This window comes from Elephantulus edwardii, unplaced genomic scaffold (genome assembly GCF_000299155.1).
Source record: "Elephantulus edwardii isolate Elephantulus edwardi_28Jun2011 unplaced genomic scaffold, EleEdw1.0 scaffold00005, whole genome shotgun sequence".
NCBI lineage: Eukaryota > Metazoa > Chordata > Mammalia > Macroscelidea > Macroscelididae > Elephantulus > Elephantulus edwardii.
Window position 1 is genome coordinate 17,973,486 of NW_006399755.1, and position 17,746 is coordinate 17,991,231.

Genomic DNA, 17,746 nt, shown 5'->3' on the forward strand with positions numbered 1-17,746 from the left:
GGCAACCCAAAGGGACAGGGTTCAAATTCTACAGCAACCCTGCTGGAGAAAGATGGGCATCTCCTCCTGTGTAATTTATTGCATCTGAAAACCCTCTGGAGGGCCAGCTATAGGTTGGACTCAATGGCACATAATAACAACAATAATTAACTCTCCTGAAGCATGTAAGACAGAGTTATACAACAACAGTATTTTCTAATATCCCCATAAGATCATATTAGGAGGTTTTATACAGTTCTACGGCAAAAAAGACATATTATCCATTTATTCGTGTACACATAAACATATATTAGCAACCTTCTACCAGGTTTCCAGAGCTATAAATCACTCTTGGAGAAAACTGTCCATCTTTCTCACCTGGAACCCCTGGTGGATTCAATACAACAGCTTCTGAGTGAGCAGCAAAACTCTCAACTCAATACAAATAATGTCACCAAAGTAATATATACACCCTACACATACATATATATTTATACACAATGTTAAGTTCTTTAGCAATGAGTGGTAGGAGATAGAAAAATTTAACATCAGGGTTAACTTAATCGTTCCAAATTATTTTCTTTCACTCCCAACTTTTTTATTATTATTATTATCAATAATTAAAATGAAAATTTACAGAGACTTTAGATTTCCATTCATTCATTGTTGCACTTTTCTCCCTGCCCATCTATCACCACCAAATCCCCCCTTCACTCGTCTCTTCGAAAAGTAAAATAAAAATTCTTTCATTGTTATACAATCCCTCCCCCCAGGTTCACTACACTATGCAGCTTTCGTTCTGGACTCCTGTCATAAATTATTTTCCTCAAACTTTCTTCTAACTAGACTACATTCCAAATCTCTTTAGATTCCACTGGAGTAGAATGTTCTTCATAAAAATCATCTCTTTAGTGGAAACTAACTTTTTAATGATAACTTTTCATGTGAAATGAAAAGATGTATATAATCATGCCAAAGCTTCCAAGTGACACTGAGATGTAAGATCAACAAATATTAATTCAACACATATCATATCTGTGCTGTACATTAGAGACAAAACTACAGGTTCCGTTCTCAAGAACTATTGGTACATAACATTTGTTGTTGTTGTTGTTGGTCTTGTTGTTGCGTGTCGAGTCGCTTGCGACTCATAGCGAACCTATGTACAACAGCTCTAAACTCTGCTCTGTCCTGTGCCAATCTCACTGTCTCCAACACACTCATCCCGACTGTCCCAGTCACCGAATCAATCCATCTCCCAGAGGGCCTTCCCCTGCTGCGCCTGCCCTCCACCCTCCCAAGCATGATGTCCCTCTCCAAGGACCGGTCCCTCCTTACAACATGACCAAAGTATGTCAGACGAAGCCTCAGAATCCTTGCCTCTAAGGAGCAGCCCGGTTTAACCCTCTCCAGGATGAATCTGTTTGTTTTCTTAGCAGTCCACGGCACTCTCAGCACTCTTCTCCAACACCACAGCTCAAAAGCAGCAATTCTTCTATGCCCCCTGGTCATTGTCCAGCTCTCTGACACATAACAAGTGATTGCAAAGACCATGGCCTGTACCAAATGCACCTTAGTCTCCAGAGACACATCATTGCTCTTGAGTACTTTAGAGAGGCCCCTAACAGCAGACTTCCATGGCAATACGTCTTTTAATTTCCTGGCTGCTGGTGTCAAGAGTGTTGATTGTGGAGCCAAGAAAACTAAAGCTGTAAACAATCTCAATCTCTTCACCATCCATCCTGATGCTGCCAATCAGTCCAGTGGTGAGAATCTTTGTCTTCTTGACATTGAGCCTCAATCCATAGCAAGCACATCAGGTCTTCCTCAGTTTCAGCAAGCAGGATTGTGTCATCTGCATAACGCAGATTGTTGATAGATCTTCCACCAATACTGATGCCACATTTCTCCTCACAGAGCCCAGCCTCCCAGATAATCTGTTCTGCATACAGGTTGAAAAGGTATGGAGACAGGACACATCCCTGGCGTATGACCTTCCCAATTTTGAACCGTGCAGTGTTTCCTTGCTCTGTTCTGACGACTGCCTCTTGGTCCAAGTATAGGTTTCGCATTAGCACGATCAAGTGTTCTGGGATTCCCATTCTTCTCAGGGTCAGCCACAGTTTGTTATGATCCACACAGTCAAACGCCTTTGCATAATCAATGAAGCACAGATAGACATTCCTCTAGTACTCCCTGCTTTCAGCCAAGATCCATTTAACATTAGCTTCAATATCCCTAGTACCACGACCCCTTCTAAACCCAGCCTGGACTTCTGGCAGTTCTCTGCCAATGTGCTGTTCCAGTTGTTTTTGGATAATCTTCAGCAGAATCTTGCTCGCATGTGAGATCAATGATATTGTTCTATAGTTTCCACACTCTATTGGGTCACCTTTCTTTGGAATGGGAACAAATATAGATCTCTTCCAGTCAGTTGGCCAAGTGGTTGTTCTCCAGATTTCTTGACACAATTTGGTGAGCAAGTCCAGGGCAGCATTTGTTAGCTGAAATACATCACTTGGTTTCCATCTATTCCTGGGGCCTTATTTTTTGCTATTTTCTTCAAAGCAGCTTGAATTTCTTCCTTCATCACCATAGGCTCTTATCTATATGTTGTTTCATGAAATTCTTCTGTGTCTGCCAATTTCTTTTGATACAGTGACTCAGTATATTCTTTCCATCTTCTTTTAATACTTCCTGGATCATTTAATATTCTGCCTAAAGCATCCTTGATTACAGCAACTCAAGGTTTTAATTTGTTCTTCAGTTCCTTGTGCTTAAGAAATGCTGAGCGAGTTCAACCCTTTTGATTTTCTGACTCCAACTCCTTGCACATTTCATTGTAATATTTTACTTTGTTATCCTGTGCTGCCTTTTGAAATCTTCTATTCAGCTCTTTAGTATCTTGAATTCTTCCTTGTGCTTTAGCTTTTCTGCGCTCCAGGGCAATATTCAGAGTTTCTTCTGACATCCATTTTGGTCTTTTCTTCCTCTTCTGTCTTTATAATGAACGTTTGCACTCTTCTTGGATGACATAACATTTAGCCATCATTTTCTTCTTTTTATTATTATTATTATTATTAGGTGTCATCGAGTCAAGTATGATTCATAGCAACCCTACAAACAATAAATCTGAACCCTGTCATATTCTGTGCGAACCTCACAATCTCTGAGACACTCAAGCCCGTTACTGCTATCACTGTGTCAATCTACCAGGTTGAGAGTCATTCTCTCTTCCATCCCTACACCTTATCAAGCATGGTATCCATCTCCAAGGAACAGCTTCTCCTAGCAACATGCCCAAAGTTAGCCAACAGTTTGTTTTAACTCTAAGGAATTTGGGCTTTTGAACTCAATTTTATTTTATATTAAAAAAGTATAATCAATTATGAAAATTGATTCTGGAAGAAGGGGGAAAAGTATTTATTTCACATTATTTTCAATGTATAAAAGTCAAAGGACAGCTCTAATTGTTCAACAAATATGTAGTATTCAGAGGCATCTCTAAGGAAAGGCCTGGTATTATGGGACACAAAGGGTCACCATCAAGTGGGATTGATTGAATGGCAAGTGTTTTTTCACATGTGCATTGTGCTAGTACTTAAATAGGTAAAATGCACAAGGTCTCCTCCCACAGAGCTTAGTTTAACAATGAAGGCAGACTAGCAAATAATAATTACACAAATAATTATGGTACTTTAGAGGGGAAAATAGAGAATGCAAATAGGATATATAAGAAAGAGACCTAACCCCTGTATACCCAAGCACTGGGCACAACTAATGATTAACTGACTCAACAATAAGACTGTCTGAAGAATGCCCATAAGAGCCTAATGTCACAGTCCTGGTTAACCCAGTCTAGGAAATCAAGGAAGGGACACTGAGAAAGTGACACTCAAAGTGATGTGACATTCAGGAGTTAGAGGGATGAATGGAAAGAAAAGAATTATAGGCAGGGGGAACACTAAGTATGAAAGAAAGCGCTAGGGAAAAAATTGCTAAAGATATAAATGAAAACACAGTACATCTTTTAGGTGGAAAAAAGTCCCTGTGTTGAGTCTTATAATAGGCAATCTAAATAAAAAAATAGTTCTTACTACTTACTGTTTCATATTCAAGATCTGATAAAATCTTGAAATATTCCTTGTCCAGTAACAGCAGTTTGCTTCTTCCCGTGATTGGGCTCACCTCCAGGTGAGAAAAATAAAAGAGTATGAATAGCAATCCAAAACTACTCAAACCAAGGAATAACTTCCATTTATTCTTCCTCACACTTTCTTTAAAGAGTTGCTTCTTGTTAGGAGGAAGCGCCTGCCACCATTTCCTTATGCCCCTAGAGCAAAGAGAAAATACATAGTTCTTATAACTGTATTGTCACCAAAACCCACATGCTTAGGTTAGAATTTTGTCATCAAACATATTGAATTTCTCTATTTCCCTGTATAAATGGCATTTTCTGTATAAACATCTTAGCTAAATTATGAAAAACTCACCAACAACATAGTGGTATAGTTTAACATTTTAATATTCATCTGAATTTTCATCCTCAACTACTTTACAACTACTGCAACTACCATCAGTTCACATTTAGTGACTATAAGTAATTTTCTAATTGTTATACACATGTCAATTCATTTAATCCTCATAATAACCCTACTACAAATGAGGTAAACGGGATATAAAGAAGTTAAGCAAATCTATCCAAGATTGCACAGTCAAGAAAAGGCAAAGAAGGTAATCTCATTACAGAGTTTGAGCACTTAACCACTACTTACTTAAAACCAAAACCACACACTCATGGTGACCCTCCACTGGACTTCTGAGGTGGTAAATCTTTAAGGAGAATGCCTACCTATCCTTTCTGTTAGCAGACCAGCATGCAATGCATTGTACCACCAGAGTTGTCATTCAATAAATATAAATGCTCTTAATGTACTGTTGAGTCAGAACCAACCCATAGCTGACCCTCCAGCAGATTTTCAGAGGCAGTAAATCACACTGGAGGAGAATGTCCATCTTTCTCCCTCTCAGCAGGTGGTAGATTCAAACTGTGTGCCTTCATGTTGGCAATGAAGATTCTGGATGAATGGACTACCCGAATAAACTCTTGAGATGGTTATAATCCATCTATTCCTTGAACAACTACTTTTTCCACAGCTCCTCAGACTGCCAGCATAATTTACCAGGACATCAACAGGGCCAATGGAAACTATTACCCAGCATTGCCATTAGAAATAGATACTCCCTAGCAGAAACTCCATCATCTTCTCTAGCATATGAAAAAGGCGAGGTGAAAAGAGCATGAATACTTTAAATAAGGAAATGGAGGATTTTCGCCTCTTAATTCTGTTAGATGACCCATCTCAAAAAAAAAAAAAAAAAAAAGCCTTTTAGGCAAAGTTTTAACCTGGAGTGACACAAACCAAAGTATGTATTTCCTATTTTAAAACTTCACATGAATTATGATTTATTAGTGTTGTTGTTGTTATTTTAAATGAATGAAAAGTATATTCTAAAAAGAAATTTTAAGTGGCTTACAATATTAACAACAACAAAAGGGGTAAAAAGAACTAACTAAGTGAGATAAAGGGGCCCTACCGGCACACCGATTCAGTACTCAGCTGCCAACTGCAAGATCTGTGGAATACGATGGCTGTTCTGTGCCAAGAAGAACCCATCAGAAGCCAGGAGAGTGCTCCTACACCAAGAAGCTTGGAGGAATTCACTGCAGACTTAAATTGCAAACTAATGTATCTATATTTTCTTGATGCCAAAGCCAAATCACAAAGAGTATAATGAAAAGTAAACTGGGTAAGTTAGTATGGGAATAAGGGGAGTTTTGATAGTTATCAAACAGAAGAAAGCTTTGTGAGAAAACAATTACCTTTAGCTTTCTTCAATCTCCCAGCATCAAGTAAGAGAACACAGATTAAAAATATTAATTATTATAAAGGACTACTAAAAGTATAGCTTTTTCAGAAGTAGCCAGGGGGGAAGTAGTATTAATAACTTAAGAGGTAACTAGGAGCTTTCTGCATTGCTGAAATGTTAGTGATCCTGGCCAGACCATAACCATTGAACCTCTTTCACATGCGCCCACCCCCCCCAACAGGCTCTGAATAAAATGGTTAGACCTAAAAAGAAAAAAAGAGGTAACCAGCAGTAAGTCTATTCCTAACTAAATACCAAAGAGCCTCAGTTTCATGATTTGTTGCTTGAGATTCCAAAATAAGAATGTTTGTAAATAATATGCTCATACATGAGTTACAACCAATCTTCCTGATGTTCCCCGTAATTATAAGATTTTCTTTGAATCTTTCTTTAAATACCACATTTCTATACTACAAAGCACTATGTAAAACTTTTTTCAAGATTGTTAAACCAAAGAAACAAAATTTTGTTACAGTATAACAAAATTGGGTAGAATACACAACCTATTTTTAAGCTAAATGTTGGTAATGGGAGATGAGTGTGGGTGACCAACAGGTTTTCTTTTAAAACAACAGGTTTAAAAACAACCTTTTAATAGGAAGCTCTAGTGGCCTAGTGGCAAGAAGCTTCACTGCCGTCCCAGAGGGGAGTGGTTCAAGTCCACCAGATTCTCTGCTGGAGAAGGAGGGGCAAGCTCCTCCTGTACCAATCAGATCCGATTTGATGGTACACATAAAAAATAAAAATTAAAAAAATAACCTTTCAACACAAAAGTTTAATTTTTAAAATGTTTTACCTGCCTACAATGATTGCAAATAGTTTCTGCACAGGCTTAAGAGCAAGCAACAAGAATGGAACTGGAGCTGCTTGAAATCGCGGGGAAGTGTGGAAACTTCTGATTTCTCTTCTGAGAAAACCGTTTGGAGGGTGCAACACTGCAACTTCTTTGATCAGTGGCTGTCTTGAGAATGAGTCATTCCGTGCAGAACATTTGCAGGTAATCCTCCAAATTTCCTTACTTTTGGTGCTCTCGAGGAAGCCTGTTCTTTTGTTATTATAAGTCTTACAGAAACGGAAGTTTCCAGGCAGAAAAGTAAACTTGTCACACAGCTTTACTCTTGCTCCCTGATACTTATTCATGACAAAGTTCACATGTACTTGACGACAGTCCAATGAGCTTATGGTTAGCGTGTCATATTTCCTCCAACTGGCCAGTGAACTAAATCTAAAGGAAAGACAGTTTCTCACAACAGACTGCAGGCCACAGATGACGCTCATCTTCCTTTTGCTTGACTATCTGGAACAAAGAAAAGAAACTAAAATAAATATGGAAAATATTTATTTACACACTGGAACATAACACTTAAAAACTGGCTACGTCTCTTGCTCCTTTAGCATATCCCAGACCAAATGATCTTGTATTTCTATACATCTCCCTTAGAACAATGGAATTCAAACCTAATCCAGTACCACAGAGAAGATTCTCACAGTAGAACTGCACACAGGGTCTCCTTGGCCCTAAGTCTTCAGAAACAAACTGTATCATCTTTATTTTGGGGGTGAATATGTAAGGTCAAACTGCCAACCTTTTGATCAAACTCTTCAATCACTGCACCACCTTCTCATCCCAAATGGCAGTATACATATAAACATTACTTTTAATGTATAGTGAATAATTCAGAAAGGGATTGGGTTTTTGGTTTTGGTGATTTGTTTGGTTTTTTTTCCATTTCTTTTGGTTTCTGTTAGGTCACTTTTTACTTTAACAGATAGCTTAGTACGGGAATAAGAAATGGATTAGATACACAACAATGAAATCATTTCTTTTCTCAAAGAGAAAAGTGAACTGGGGGAGGCATGGAGGAAAATGTGCAACAGTGAATGACTGGAAATCCAAGTTCTCTATAAAACGTTCATAAAAATCTCAATAAAATTTTTTTAGGAAAAGAAATGGATTAGATAAAAACAAAGATTAAATTTTATCAGTTGGCAGTAACTGAAGGAGGAAGAATATTAAAAAACACAATAAAATCTAACTTATGAAATATATTTTTAAGAAGTTATTGCTTTTAAATATAAACCTGGAATTCCTAATTGGAATCAAGATGGAGTAACAGCAACCAGATTTACCCTCCAACCTAAAAGAACTGAAAAATTGAACAAAGTAAAAGGAAAAAGTGGTTTTAACATATTAAAACAGTGAAGGACAGTAAACCATGAAAAATGGAAACAAGTAAAGGTAATCCCTAAAACTACTCAAGTTTATCACCTAGAGAAAACGTCCAAGTCATAATGCAGAAAGTGGAAGATGACCAGAGCCCAGTGATTCCCCTAAACTGAAGTGAAGAAGCAGGGCATTCTATCAGACCAGAGCAACCTGAGCTCACAGGGGGAAATCCCAGAGATCTGCACTTAATTTCCCTCTTACATTCAGAGTCCTGATCAGGGAGGTTATTTATGTCAGAAACTCCTTGAAGCTGGAGAAGAAACATCTGACAGGATCAGAGGAGGATGAAACCCTTATCTTCATAAGATGTGAGTAGAGTGCACCTGGACAGAACTTTGGTAGACTTTTAATTTAGGGCCCCGGGTTCAAGTTGAGGGGAGCAATGGTGGCCTATTCTGATGGGGGTTTAGTTGCTAAAACCAAAGGGGGTGCTTTTCTAGTGGTTTGAAAAACAAATGAAACATCACAAATTCCTTAAAGCAAATAAAAGTGAAAATATTGTATCAGCTATCTTTAATTAAATTATCCCCTCAAAGCCACTGAGTCAGAACCGACTCACAGCTGACCTGCCAGTGGACTTTTGAGAGGTTGCAGAGTATGCATAAGGAGACTGCTTTTTTCCTTCAGAGCCACCTGTGCCTGTGAACCAAAAAAGTCTGTAACTGCCTACATATACACCAATCATGTCACTTTAATTTAAATCTGATAGAGAATCCTTGGAAGATATAAACTATCAAAATCACTCAAGGGATAATCTAAGCAGCTCTATAATTTTTTAAAGGAAATAGTAATAATTTTTGTTGTTGTTGTTTAAAGCTGCAGTGTTAAGGGTGGATTGTTCAAAATTACTCCACTAGCCATTGACTGACTCTGCCATGTGGATGGACAAGAATATGCGAACAGGGTATGTTAGTCTATCCACAAGGGGACTGGCTAATCTTGCCATCAAATTGAGTGGATCTAGCAGTAGAATTTGAGAATCTCACCACCAGCAGAGAAGACACAAAAGAATGCAACATGTCCTTTCGGGCCAGAGATTCTTGTGCCAGTAAAACCAGGGTCTAGGGGAGCAGCAGCCATGGCAGTAGCAGCAGAGAACCAGAGACCTGATGTGAGGCTGAGAGGATGCTGGGGCAGCTCCCCAGGAACCAGAACTAAGAGCCATTGCCCAAATCTGCTGGACAATTAGAGGATGCAGGAGAGAGCCATGACTGTTAGGACTAAGAGCGTTTTAATAGTGGTCTAAGCTGAGGCACCTGCGAGCATATTTCAGCAGCTTCCCTACTGATTCTATCTTGCTACCAACCTGAATTATAGCCTTTTGACTTCCCTAGCTTGGTTCTGCATGGTCTATGAGCTATCACATCAGACTCTGGGCCCAGTATAGTAGTATATCAGTGTCGGGATAGGTAGAAAGAGGTGTGGGAGCGTGAGGAACATGTATGACCTCATGGGAATTGGGTTTTGTGTTAATGCTGTTGTTGATAGGGACAGTTCCTTATTGTGGAGTTGGTAAAAATCAGGTATGTTCATCTCCACGTGGTCCTTGCTCTTTTTACAAAAACTTTCCAACAAAAAACTACCAGATCCAGGTAGCTATACTGGGCCATCCTACGAAAATACTTAAACAAAAATTAAAACAAATTCTAAATAAATTCTTCCTAAAAATTGAAGAATAAGGAAAACCCCCCAAATTCCTCCCTCAAGATCAGCACTAGTTTGATGCTAAACTAAGACAAATATCTTGTAAGAAGGGTACCAAAAATAGCACAAATACACAAAACTTAGTAAATCAAACTCAATACGTAGAAAGGTTAAGAGATCATAACTAAGATTTATGCCAAAAATGAAAGATTGATAAAGCATTTGCAAATAAGTAATTGTAATCCCCCCATGAATAGTTTTAAAATGAGAAGACACATCATCTCAATAGAAAGACACAAGAAAATCTGACAAAATCTAACATCCATCCCTGATAAGAACTCCCAGTAAATGAAGAAGGTAACTCTCTTAATCCCATAAAAGACATCTATAAAAAAACAAAACAAAACACAGAGCCAACACATCAATACTTTTTATATGTTGTACTTTACCCCTAGGACCAGGAATAAAACAAAGATGTTTATTCTAACCATTTTTATTCAACATTTATTGTGCTGGAGAGCCTAGTCATAGCAATAAACATACATATGAATCTACACAGGCATTAAGGTTAGAAAGAAATGAAACTGTCTTTATTCCTAACCAGCATGATAATATAACCAATACTATCTACTTACTAGAATTAAGTGATTTTGACAAGGTAGCAGGATATATGACCAATACACAAATACAACAGAATTTTTATAAAAATATTAAATTATATAAACCAACAATCCAGATCTGTAATATAAACTGGAATAACAATAACTGTATAACAATAACTTGAAACATATAGAGCACACATCAAGGAAAACTGCATATTGTCAAGAATGAAATGTAACATGTAAGAATCAAATTTCTAGCTAACAGCAAGCTCTCCACAGGAAGCTACATTGCTAACTCAAACCACACTGCTCTGGTAGTTCAAATTTCCCAGTCATTCTACTTGAGAAATCTCTGGAGCAATTTATACACGCAGAAACACAATGGAGGCTCAGCTATGAGTCTGTTCTAACTCAACAGCAATGAGCTACTTTGTGGTTCTGGGGTCTTTTGATTTGTGGTCCTTGTTTTCTCAGTGAGCTGAAATAGATTGATTCTGGCCATTTTTAATCTGTTAAGTAAGGGTTTATTATGCCAGGAATGAAAGGAGGAGTGGCATAGCATTCACTGTAAAAAGAACACTTCCAAGATTTTTCCTGAAATTCAAAGCAAAGAAGACATACAAATGACGAGCGAAAAAATGAAGAAATGCTTGAGATCATATGCTGTTATTAAGTGTTGTCTAGTCAGCACTAACTCATTGAAACCCTATGAAAAGAGATCTGACCCTTGCTAGATTCTGCTCCACTCTCAATCTCTTCCAGGCTCATGTTTCAGACTGCAGTCACTGTGTCAATCCAACTCATTTGGGGTCTTCCTCTCTTTTGCTGACGCTCCACTTTTGCTAGCGTGATGTCTTTTTCTAAGGAGCACCCCAGTGGCACTTTTTCCAGGACAGATTTGTTTGTCCTTTTTGAACTCCATGCAATACTCAATACTCTTCACAAACACAATTCAAGGACATTAATTCTTCTTCAGTCTTTATTATTCATTGTCCAATTCTGACATGCATACAAGACCACAGCTAAGTCAGGTGCACCTTAATCTTTAAAATAACATCCTTGCTCTTTCAGCATTTTTAAAGAGGTACTTTAGGGACAGTAGATGTGCCTAATGCAATGTGCCTTTTGATTTCTTGGCTGCTGTGTTACCATGGATGCCAAAATCAAACCAAACTCATTGCTGTTGAACTGATTTTGACTCACAGGGATCCTCCATTTAGTTTCTGAGATTATAGAATCTTTATAGAAGTAGATTGTCCATCATTCTCCCATAAAGTGACTGGCAGATTCAAACTGCCAACCTCTGTTATTGTTGTTGTTGTTGTTGTTAGCCTTCGAGTATGACTCATAGCGACCCTATGAACAACAGACATCAACCCTGTCCTATGCTGTGGCATCCTTATCATTTCTGACATACTTGAGTCCACGGCTGCAGTAACTGTGTAAATCCATCAGAGTGAGAGTCTTCCTCTCTTTCTCTGACCCTCCACTTTTCCAAGTGTGATGTCCCTTTCTATGGAACAGCCCCTCCTAACAACATGCCCAAAGTTTGGGAGACAAAGCTTCGTCCTCGCCTCTAAGCAGCAATCTGGCTACACTTACAGTCCATAGGATATTCAGCATTCTTCTCCAATGCAACTCAAAGCCAGCCTTTAGAGATGTAAATTGAAATGTGATATACTCTCAATCTAGAAACAACAGTGAGTAGAGAACATGGAACTCCACATTTCCTGGTAGAATTGTGAAATGGTGCAAGCACTTTGAAAAGTAGTCTGGTGCTTCCTTAAGAAAGTTGGAAATATTGAAAGAAAAAAAAGTTCGAAATATAAATACTTTCTGATTCAGCATTCCTATATGCAATAAGGGGATATAAATAAAGGGAAAACAGAGAAATGAACAAGGAACAGAGTCAACAGGGAGTTCTGGTGGCCTAGTGATAAGAAGCTATGCTGCAATCCCAAAGACATGGGGTTTGCGGCCACCAGCTGCTGGAGGGGAGAAGGAGATTATGAGATTAACTGCATCTGAAAACTCACTAAAAGGTCAGCTATGGGATGGTTCTTACTCTATGGTACACAATATTAGACATATAGGGAAGCCTAGTGCTAAGAATACTGCAATCCCAACAACAGAGGGTTCTAATCCACCAGCTACATCATGGGAGGATGAGTAATCTCCGCAATGAACAGCCTCTGGAGCTAGAGGGTCAGCTATGAGTCAGTTCCAACTCAAAAGCACACAACAACAACAAATAGACACATACTCCTGCAATATCAGCAATAATTAATGTTATCTACTACTGGCTGACAAGTTATCTACTATTTAGAAGAGGCCCTGCCAGGAGGGATATCACTGCTGATGTCAGATGGACTACCACAAAAATGTCTATTTGTTCTTTGTTGACTATGCAAAGATACAATGTAGATTAACAAGTGGTGGCTAACATTGAAAAGAATGGAAATCCCATGTCCCTTGAGTCCTTGGCCTTACATCCAGTGTAAAGACCTAACATCCTGGTGCCCGAAATCCAGGAGAGGAGTCGAGGCATGTTGCACCCCTGCCCTCTTTTGGGGGTGTGGCACCCCTCATGCTCTCCTTTAAACCTACCAGCTTGCACGGTGTCAAGACATTGAACAACAATTACTCTGGGAACACGCAGACTGCTGCATACCTAGACCCTCGCCTGAAAGTTTAGACCAGACAGCTGAAGTTGCTTCCAGGAGACGCAGTCTTCATCAAATAGTGTTCACCCAAATGCTAAAACAGACCTTACACGGTCATCCTAACTACCTCCACAGCATTTAAGGTTGTAAGTAACCCCCATTAGCACCACCTTTCCGAGGCCAAACATGTTCCTCTCACTGAGCAGACCTCCTACACTTTTAGTACTAAACTTCTACTACTCTTGACCTCATTCAGATCCCAAGCCCTAAATAGCTCTACATACAACTGTTCCCTGCCTTTCTGAATTCTTACTTCACAGGATAAAAGAAATTACCAACTTGAACCAGCTGTTGTGACATTCATATTTTCCCTTGACTACTACTGGCTGACTGATCCAGGCTATAGTCTTTGCAATTAAGTGCTATGCATCGGAGAGTTGGACAGTGAATAGGGATGACAGAAAGAGAATTGATGCCTTTGAGTTGTGTTGGAGGAGAGTGTTGACTATACCATGGACTGCTAGGAGAACAACCAGGATTGTCCTAGAGAGGGTGAAGCCAGATTGTTCCCTGGAGTCAAGGATTCTGAAGCTTCGTCTGACATACTTTGGGCATGATGCAAGGAGGGACTGGTCCTTGGAGAGGGACATCATGTTTGGCAGAGTGGAGGGATGGCGCAGGAGAGAAAGACCCTCGATGAGATGGATCGATTCTATGAGTGAAGTGGTGGGAATGAATGTGTTTGAGACAGTGAGGTTGGCACAGGATAGAACAGTGTTTAGGGCTCTTGTACATAGGGTCACTATGAGTTGCAAACGACTCGATGGCATATAACAACAACAACATCAACTACTGGCCAACCCAATCCAGCCTCTGAGCCCCAGATCTTCAATCCTGTTCAGCAGAGAGTAGCTAGAATAAAGACACTTTGCCCTTTTTCTCACTAAAGAGGCTGTGATGTCAGACCCAGAACAAGGTCAAAGAGAATGAAGGATCCAAAGAACATCAACATGTCAACAAAGGGAGTGAACAACCTTGCCCCCCTGATTAAACTACAATGGAGGGTTCCTCCCTTCCCTCCCTAAAGATCCTTAAACCTGCCCAACCCACCTTAGGGTGTGGTACCTCACTTCCCCCCTCCCCCTCTCTATCTCCAGACCAAGGAATTCCACCTGGGAATCCACTTCATAAAGCTTAAGCTTTAAAAAAAGGGGGGGGGAATCCCAGAACACTTAATTGTGCTCATGGGAAACTAACACCTAGAACAGAAGGATTAATACAAATAAAATGGGAAGAGTGTGCTTATCTTATAATCAATGTTACCAAAGTACGTATGAATGCCTGAATAAAAGACCCAATCTGCTTTGTAAAATTTAAATCACAACTTTAAAAAAAAAAAAGCATCATCTGAATAAAAGTGATATGAGATTTTCCTAAAAACTGCTGATATCCCAAGAAAAATAGCCTACCAAAAGAAAGTCTGTCATTATGTTCTTTGATCATTTGCTGTCATGGTGATACTAATAATAATCTCTCCTGAAATGCTATGCTATCAATAGGATATAATCCACATACATACAAGAGAGACCAACTAATATGACCATAATTGATATTTATACAAAAGCTCAGCTCACTTCAGGAAGTCAGTTCCAACCCATGTTGATCCTTCAAGCACATTTCCAAGGTTGTAAATCCCAATGGAAGATTTCCTGTCTTTTTTTTTGGGTGTCTGGTGGCTTTGAAGTGCCTTCGGGTTAACAGCTCAACTTGTAATAGGCTGTGCCACCATAAACCAATCATGAATGCCAAGGAAAGAAAACGCAAGTTTTTTACCATGTTCTGCGGTTTGAAATTGATTAAACATGCAATCAAGATACATTGATAATTACTTATGATTGGAATAGGAAAGTTGGAGCAAAGAACAACAGTAATTGGAAAAATAGAGTAGTACTGATAGAACTTATGTCAGAGATTTCATTTACAAGATCAATGACTCATGTGTTAGAAATACCTTTTGTCTGCAAAGTAAATAGTGGCTGTATACATGGACCAGCTGGAATACACGGAAATCAAATCAGCTGCATTTGTGGAAAGAGACAATGGAGACATTTAACATCATTCATCAGAACAAGGTGATAGAGTGCAGAACAAATCAACTGTTACTGTCGTTGCTGTTGTTGCTGTTAGGTGCTGCTAAGGCAAGTACATCTCGCAGCAACCCTATAAACAACAGATTGGGACCCTGTTCTATCATGTGCCATCCTCATCGTCGCTAACACACTTGAGCCCATGGTGGCAGTCACAGTGTCAAGCCACCTTGTTGAGTGTCTTCCTTCCTTTTGCTGTCCCTCCACCCTAATACGATGTCCGTTTCTAAGGAATAGCCTCTCCTAATAACATGCCCAAGGTATAGGAGATGAAGTTTGTCATTCTTGCCTCCAAGGGGCACTCTGGCTGTTCTCTTCCCCAAGAGATATGTTGTTCTTTTGGCACTCCATGTTATATTCATGTTCTTCTCTAACACTACAACTCAAAGGTGTCAATTCCTCTTTCACCCTTATTATCCAGCTCTCAGATACATAGCAAATGAATGAAAAGACCACAGGCTGGAAGAGGTGCACCTTAGTCTTCAAACTAATATCATTGCTCCTCATTACTTTAGAGAGGTCCTGACAGTGGGCTTTTCCTAATGAAGCAAGTCTGCAGATCTCCTGACGGCTGGTACTGAGGATGCTGATTGTGAATCAAAGTAATATGAAATCACCGACAATTTCAGTCATTCTACATCTATCATGATATTGCTCATTGGTCTAGTGGTGAGGATTTTGTCTTCTTCATGTTGAAATGCAATCTTTATTGGAGCCTGTAGTCTTTGATCCTATGCAGCAAGCATTCTAAGTCCTCTTTAGTTCCAGTAGGCAAGGCTGTGTTATCTGCATACTACAGATTGTGGATGAGTCATCCTCCTATCCTGATGTCACTTTCTTCTTCATAGAGTCCATCTTCTCAAATGATGTGTTCAGGAAGCAGATTGAATAATTATGGAGAAAGGATACAGTCCTGATGCACACCTTCCCAATTTTAACCCATGCAGTGTTCCCTAGCTCTTTTCAGACAATAGCTTCTTCTGAGTCTAGGCACAGGTTTCCTATGAGCATAATAACATGTTCCAGGATTCCCAGTCTTCTCAATGTGAGCCACAGTTTGTTAAGATCCACACAGACAAATGGTTTTATACAAGTAATAAAACACAAATAGCCATTCCTCTGGCATAATCATTAATTGTTGTTGTTTATTGGTAGGTGCTGCCAAGTCTAGTACAACTCAGAGCGACCCTATGAACAACAGATCTGAATCCTGTCCTATCCTGTGCCAACCTCATAATCTCTGACACGCTTGAGCCCATTGCTGCAGTCACTGTGTCAGTCCATCTGGTTAAGGGCCTTTCTCTCTCACTATCTACCTTCCCAAGCATGATGCTGCTCTCTACTTAATAGCCATACTCAAATTCAAGTTAAAGTATAAGACAAAACAAGCTCATGACAGCCAGAGTATACTCTACCTGAATTTTGATAGTACTTCAGTAATAAATTGGGTATAATGACACATGATCAAAGAGCATCACTGACGACAAAAAGGGGGAGAAATGACAAGTAAAGCATACTTGAAGAAAACAAACATCACTAAAAAGATAAGGAAAAAACAGACCAAAATAGATGTCAGAAAACACTCTGAAACTTGCTCTTAAATGTAGAAAAGCTAAAGCAAATGGGAGAAATGATGAAGAGATCAACAGAAGATTTCAAGGAGCAGTTACAGAAGATAAAATAGTAAATAAAAATTTGCAAAGGTCTGAAATTAGAAAAATCAAGTGGGAAAGACACAGCATTTTTTAAGCTGAAAGAAGTGATGAAAGATTCAACCCTCAAGTTGCAATACTGAAGGGTTCTATGGGCACAATATTGAATGATGTAGAAAGCATCAAAGTAAGATGGAAGGACAAATCCCTATATCAAAACCAACCTTTTTTGTTCAACCTTTTCAGGGAGTAGCACACGGTCAAGAACTGATGGTTCTGAAAAGCAAGGCTGAATTGAAAGAAAGCATTGGGAAGAACAAGTCTCCAGGAACTAAGAGAATATCTAACTTCAGAGATTTCAATAAATTAATGCAAGCCAAGTAATCTGGAAGATAACAGCTCCCTGGCCAATCAACCAGAGATCTATTATTTTTGTCCAATCTAAAAAAATATAATCCAAAAGAATGCAGAAATTGTTAAATAATATCACTAATAGCACATGTACACAAACTTCCACCAAAGATAAATTAAGAACAATTACAGTGGCCCATTAACAAGAAACTTCCAGAAATTCACACCAAGTTCAGAAGACATATCACTGTTGATGTCAGACATCTTGGCTGAAAGCAAAGAATACCCCTCCCAAAAAAATGTACTTATGTTTAACTGACTATGCTTCTGTTTAACTAGACATCAAGATTGGAGGGAAAAAAAAAAAAAAGATTGGAGGAAGACTCAGTAACAATCTGCAATATGCAGACGGCATGACCTTGCCAGCTGAGAATAAAGATTTTAACCACTTACTAATTATGATCAAAGACTATAGGCTTCAGTATGTATCATAAGTTAACACATATAAAAGTCTTCATTGCTTGGCCAATTAATAACACCATGATAAACA

General features: G+C 39.0%; 1 protein-coding gene across 1 annotated transcript in view; it reads right to left on the reverse strand.

Annotated features, from left to right (window-relative positions):
• Window positions 1-7,188, reverse strand: part of OMA1 (OMA1 zinc metallopeptidase) — a 105,778-nt gene extending 98,590 nt beyond the window's left edge. The window contains exons 1-2 of the mRNA XM_006879735.1: window positions 6,707-7,188; window positions 4,084-4,312 (exon numbers count right to left, since the gene is read on the reverse strand). Coding sequence (XP_006879797.1) covers window positions 4,084-4,312; window positions 6,707-7,188 — 711 coding nt within the window. The remainder of the gene's footprint in view (window positions 1-4,083; window positions 4,313-6,706) is intronic.
• Window positions 7,189-17,746: the final 10,558 nt, after the last annotated feature.